The following is a 6490-nucleotide window of genomic DNA, read 5'->3' on the forward strand; positions in this document are numbered from 1 at the left end:
TATATTTTTTTATATTAATGTATGATATCATGCTACTTTGCATTGAAAATATACTTCATAATAAATATGTTGTTTATAGCTTCTGTCGTAATTTTCATCCTATATATGAGAATTTATGTTATATATGATATATAGAAGAATTATTTTATGCTTGTATATATCCGTGTTATGCATCTAATTTTACTTATTATGTTTTATCATATAATTCTTGTTTTTCTTTCCAGATGTTACTTGGTATTGGCAAATCATTGAGTGCTTATGTTTTTAAAACATCAAATGTTTTTTTATGAATGGTTAGCTCAATTCTTTACGTTGCGGTCATTGGTTTTCATCATAAACGGGGATGTCAGGTAATTGACAAACGATTACTAAAGTAACATTGACTATTAAGTAAATTTACTAAGATTAGTGATTCGATGCGTAAACTCGGTTAGATCAATGGGTTTAATTGATGCGATCAATGACGAAGATTTGCAGACGAGGTCTATTCATAAGATTAATAAATGAAGTCAAAGAAGCAATTATTTCTCTTGGTGTTTTTGATAATATAGCTTTTATAAGAATTTCCAATTAAAATTTGTTATGGATTTATAGACTATTAAATTTGAATGCATCGTTAATTAGTTTTTTCAGATTGAATATTGTTATCCACCTTTAACAGACCGTGAGGGAGAACTGCCGGCAGCGTGGCAGAATTTACCATCACTTGCACTTCCTGATGGTGCGCATAACGTTGACAATGGTATGTGAGAAATTTACTTGATAGCTTTTCTCCTTAATTCTGTTATCTTTATCGAATGTTTTAAATGTTTGTTTAATTTCTATGGTTAATTCTACTATTTCTCATTGCTTGTGACTTGTATTTCATCTCAACTCTCAACTCCACGCTTTTTCGAATTTTTAAAGTTAAATTTTTCTATTTAATGATTTTGTAAATTCTTTGTATCTGTAACACAGTAGATGAAACTATCTGCAAAAGATGGACAAGGAGGATTCTCTTCTTGCATGTTTTCGATCGATTTTCAGTTACATACTATTACTTTTTTTGCATTATTTGTAGAATAAACAATGCGTTATCTGACCTACAAAAAGCTAAAATTTCATATGTTCCGTTCCTTCTTCTTTTAAAATGATTTCAGACGTAATATATTTTTTGCTGCCATCATTAGATGATCCGAACCGATCAGTCTTTGGAATTTCGTGTTACCGTCAAATTTCTGCAAAGGTTACTACCTTTATCCATTGCTAATATTATTACTCTAACAATCTTTATTACTATATTTCTACCACCATGATAAGTTGCCTTCCGCTTCTCTTATTTTTGTTTTTGTTGGGGAAAAATTATTTCAATTTTTTTCTGTTTTTTTTTTTGTGGTCTTTAATTCAGTTCAAAATTCTTGCGTTTTAAGGATCTTTTGAATAAATCAACAGATGTCACCCGAAGTAGTGTACAGAAGAGTGTTTGCGTTCTATCTCGAGTACCACTTTTCGGTATATTAACAGCTAAGTTACAACTTATTACAAAAGCATATTTCAACGAAAGGGATTTTGCTAAGGTAAGTTTCAGATTGATTAATCGATTCTTAAAAGTTTGATACATTAGGTTATCATTAGAAACTGGATTTAAGTGTTAGAATGAGTAATTCTTGAAGAAGGGAAAAATATTTTCTCTGATTGTTAAATATTGAAATGTAACTTTGGAGCAAGCGAGAACTTTTAATGATGAACTGTTTTAAATATGATTTCTACACTATCACTTTTTGACAGTTTGTAGGTTGACGTGTTATGTCAGCTATATGAAAATCTTTGTGAGATGTTTCCGGATGCGGTAACTGATGAGCAAGCTGCAGTAATGGGTATAAATATATTTGTGCTACATTTTTAATATATTTAAGATATAGTTAAGCAGAATATTCGGAAAACTGGTGTTTAAATCATTTTGACGTTAGATCCCAATTTTATTTAGTTGAGGCATCAAGGAAGCATTTAAAACTAAATAATGATGTTAGTATACCTATGAAGCACAAAAAAATATTTCTTATTTTCTTCTGCTATGTACTATTTTATTTTATTTTATTTTTTTTCTTTTTTTTTTTAAATTAAATATGGTATGTAAGGTTGAAATATTGCAGAAACGCAAGAAAAATGATTCATGATTCGTATAGAGCACACACTTCAAAAGTCTTTAAAAAAAGACAAATATTTTTGCAGATATCTCAGTGCAGTCCCTAGTAACGACATTCAGACATCGTGTATTAGTATTATTCAAATTGTTATTGTTAGAAAAAAAGGTAATTTATTTTGTTCCAGGAAATTTTTGTTTAACTATGATATCTGTCATGAATTATTTTAGGGACTATAGGGATAATTTAGAAAATTCAATTATGTTATATAGTCTCATTATTGCTTTTGGATATTGATAGTGATACATTAAGAAGAAGAAATAATCAGTTAAAGAACGAAAACTATTAATGTATAAGTTTATTTTAAGAAATTCACTGTAGCTTTTTTTAGCATAAAACTTTATTGTTATAAAAGGTTAACATTATGTTGAATGATCATATAGTTTGATCTGAGAATTCTATTCTAATCATCTTTTGTTCTCCGGAACTTTTTTTCTTTGCGTTTATCAGACATTTTTCAGTTATGAAATTTTTTCTTAAAATATACTTCTGTTTAGGTTGTGTTCTACATATCACCAGTATTTCAATTAAGTCAGTTGATGGTTGCGCTTACCTCACTTTTCCCACGTAACGTCTTCTTCAACATTATCCTTGTTCACTTTTGACAACATTTTTTTTTTCTGAAATATATTTGTTAATTTACTCATCTAAATTTTTTAAAGACAATTTTATGAATTTTGGTAATAATTTTTAGTAAACAAGTTTAATAAATTTTTGATTTCCTTTCAAAGTTTTTGATCTACATTTTTATTAAATATTTGAACATTTTTTCATCTGAAATAAGAATAATAGCAGTACTTTTAGAGCGATGTTTTCGTTTTTCTAATTTATACATGGTTAACAACTATTGGATTTTGTTTGTAATAAGTTTATATGTTTTCAATCACATTATACTTTTTTTATTTACCAGTTTGGAAAAGAATAAATGATTTAACATATTTCTAATTTAAGATTTTTAATTTAGGATTGGTTGAAGAAGGTTTATTCCATGCAGCTGCATACAACCCGAATTCGCAAAAATGTTCAGTTGAGAATAAAACTATAGATGAGAATGAAATTGGTAAGGTCGGCATTTAATTAGTATTTATAATTTTATTTCACAGTTTATATTTAATAACATGAAGGTGGATAATAGGTGAAGTGTTTTTATGTAACTTTTTGGTATAAAATTTGCATAGCTTTTCGATTTTCTGTTGTAGCAACCAAATTAAGTAATCAAATACAAATTACTTTACATATCTTCTGTTTGTGGTTTCCATAAGGCTGAATCAACATTACAGATAGTAGCTCAGGCATATTGATTCTGCAAAGTGGAAAAATTAGATTTTCGTCTCTTAGATTCAACATTGATTTTTTTCAGTCTTCAAATCTAGATATATCCTTTTAATGTGCTAATGTTCAAGTGATTTTTAACAAAAGGAACTTGACTAAAAGTGCTTAACTGTTGTCTTTGTATTGTGAGAATATGAATATTTTTTTTAGTTTTGGAAATGGGAGAAGATATATTAGGAAGCAAAGTTCTAGAATTTGGAAATGATGTAATGGTTAGCGTAAATATAGAAGAGAACCAAGTGAATGAAAATAACCCCGTAGAAGAATTTGTACACAAAGGTTCTGCTTTTAGTACGATTTATCTAACTAAATATCTCATTTCATTCGTAATGACATGTTTCTTTTCTGTTAAACTGTTATTTTTTATTTTTAGATTTACTAACATCAGCTGCGGAATGCACGTCCGAAACGCAATCTTCAACTGATATTAGTGCTGAAAGTTGTTCAAATTTAAAGCGGAAGCAAATATTGGCCACTGATTCATACGGTTTTCCATTAAGTATTTTTACAAAAGTAATAATTTTATGTGATGTATGAATTTTGATGTGAGAACATATGAGTTATAATCATAAATGAATCCATTAAATTGCGATTATGAATTTCAGTTATTGAGATTATAACTGCAGTTTACAATTTTCTTATTATTTTTTATGAAAAAATGAAGAATATTATTATAGGGTTCATTATTTCATCCTTATCTAAGTATATGCTATTTGGATATGATTCGTTCCGATCAAACACGAGCTTACTGCATCGGTGCAACGAATGCTTTATTTGTTCAACGTCGTGATTTGTTGGATGTTATAGTCACTGTAAACATTGCTTGTTGAAAAAAAAAAAGAAAAAAGAAAAAACTGTTGTTATTGCATTTTAGGATTTGGGTTTATCAGGAATATGACTTTTAGTCTACTTCAAAATCTTAAAATTTGATTACATCATACTTTTAATATAAACAGTTTGCAAATCCCGACCTATACATAGTAATATGTCAAACGTGTGATTGCATCCTATTAAGCGTTTGAAAGAAGTTAAGCTTGTTTTACATTTCAAAGTGTAACTGTGATAGTTTACGAGAGATAGCATAAAATGAAATATATGATTAAATGGCTTATATGATACAATTTATTTTTTTCTCACATTTGCATCCATGTAATGATGCTATCATCACCAAATTGTTTAAGAAATTTGCTTACATTCACTGAAATCAGCAAAAAAATTCAGTAAAAGAAAAATGCTATCATTGTGGTATTTGAAATCATTCTTTTTTTTTTTTTTTTTTTTTTTTTGAGTGTAAAAAATTGCAAAATAATTGTCTAAGGTTGATGATGTTGGCGATGGGAGTATCGATATCGTAGATATTGAATTAAAACGATCGTTGGCATTAACAGCTGCAGATTTACGCTTTATCGATTTTGTATTGAAAGAAATGGAAGCAAATGCTAAATCACCAAGTGTGCTTTTTCATACTTCTATATTATTATTTGTTATTAAATTACACTGAATTTTAACAGATAGCACTTGTTAGAAAATTTAATAGAAGCATAAACAAATTAATAATAACATTTGATTACTTTATTCGCTTCTTAGATTTTATAAAATTTTTATAATTAATTTAAATTTTTACTAATTTCAGGTTGGGAAGGTAGTGATGATTGGATACGATTGCAAATGCAAGCATATCTATTATCACTTATAGCTACTGTTCGTGCTGATTTGAAAGATTCCTTGGATGATTTCAATGAAGCATTCATAACTGAATGGAAAATGAGCAATAATTATCGTATTTTATCTTGTGGTGACTATCCTGATTTAACATCTACCATTCCAGGGTTTGTCTTTGTGTTCTTTATTTATTCTATTATTGTACAAAATGATTAAATAGCTAGTGTTTACCACTTGCTTTATTTTCCATTGTTGATTTTGCTTTAAAGAAAAGTAAAATCAACAATAAACGTTTCATTTAAAATGTTAAATCTTTCATAAAGTTTGATGTTTTTGCTGCAAAGCAGATAGTATAATTGTTTTTTTTTTTTTTCTTTAAAAAGAGAATGGAATTAAACTATTGAATATACTTTAAGTAGCAAAGATCATCCTTTAAAGCATAAACAAATTTACGTTTACGTTACTATCATAATTTTCACTGTCATAATTTATTTACTTTTATCATTGCAATAGTTTGTCATTATTCATCATATCAATAATAGCACAAAAAGTTGACATATTTTGAGCTCATCTTAAAATTTTCGTCTTGTAAAGCGATCTTTGATTAATTTAATATTTTGCATAAAAGTTTGAAATTTATTCAAAAGATAAGATTATTTGCTTGCAGACATCCATTTGCTGGTGGTCTTGGTATATCGGATGTATTGCTACGTATGGAGCATACAGCTGGCGGTACAGGAAGTGGTCGTCGTGTAGCATCGGCTGTTGTTAATACCAGTAAATATTTTGCAGATACAAGTACCAAAGTGAAGACAAGTATCACATCATGGTTGAAAGGAACTCGATCGGAATAAAATTTTACCATAGAATAATTTGCATATAATTTTGTTTCCATTTACTAACCAAATACAATTACAAGCGGACATCGTTTTTAGTCGGTAAATAAACAAAGAAAGTTGAAAAATAATTTGAGGCATATAATTTAATTGTTAAGAATATGTATAGAAGGAAATTGTGATTGAATTAATGATAATAATATAAAAAAATAGGTTTGTTATAATATATTCGGATTTAAGCTTTTTTCTTTAATGCTGCAATATGCGTTGGATTTCGTGTTGTGTGCATGAATTGAAATAGATGTCTTGCTTTTTGTTTTGGTTTGCTGCATCGTATAACTTTTTATCCTTATCATCAATGTTTTGTGAAATGAGAATGAGACGGGAAGTTCTGATAGTTGGAATCATTAATTGACATCAAAAGTTCATATATAACTATGTTGAATGTGACATTTGGAAATTTAGAATTCATTCGAG

The 6490-nt window shown here is 28.1% G+C and overlaps 1 protein-coding gene across 1 annotated transcript; it reads left to right on the top strand.

Annotated features, from left to right (window-relative positions):
• Positions 1 to 290: 290 nt before the first annotated feature.
• Bm6018 (uncharacterized protein) lies at positions 291 to 6031 on the top strand (the record flags this gene model as incomplete). The annotated part of the gene is made up of 14 exons (XM_043076162.1): positions 291 to 350; positions 634 to 742; positions 1140 to 1225; positions 1410 to 1556; positions 1775 to 1856; positions 2212 to 2291; positions 2681 to 2750; positions 3148 to 3243; positions 3666 to 3794; positions 3889 to 4028; positions 4193 to 4327; positions 4834 to 4966; positions 5149 to 5344; positions 5845 to 6031. The coding sequence occupies 14 exons, from the start codon at positions 291 to 293 to the stop codon at positions 6029 to 6031; spliced, it is 1650 nt and encodes a 549-aa protein (XP_042932096.1).
• Between the last annotated feature and the right edge of the window lie 459 nt (positions 6032 to 6490).

This window comes from Brugia malayi, assembly GCF_000002995.4.
Source record: "Brugia malayi strain FR3 genome assembly, contig: Bm_v4_Chr1_scaffold_001, whole genome shotgun sequence".
Classification (NCBI taxonomy): Eukaryota; Metazoa; Nematoda; class Chromadorea; order Rhabditida; family Onchocercidae; genus Brugia; species Brugia malayi.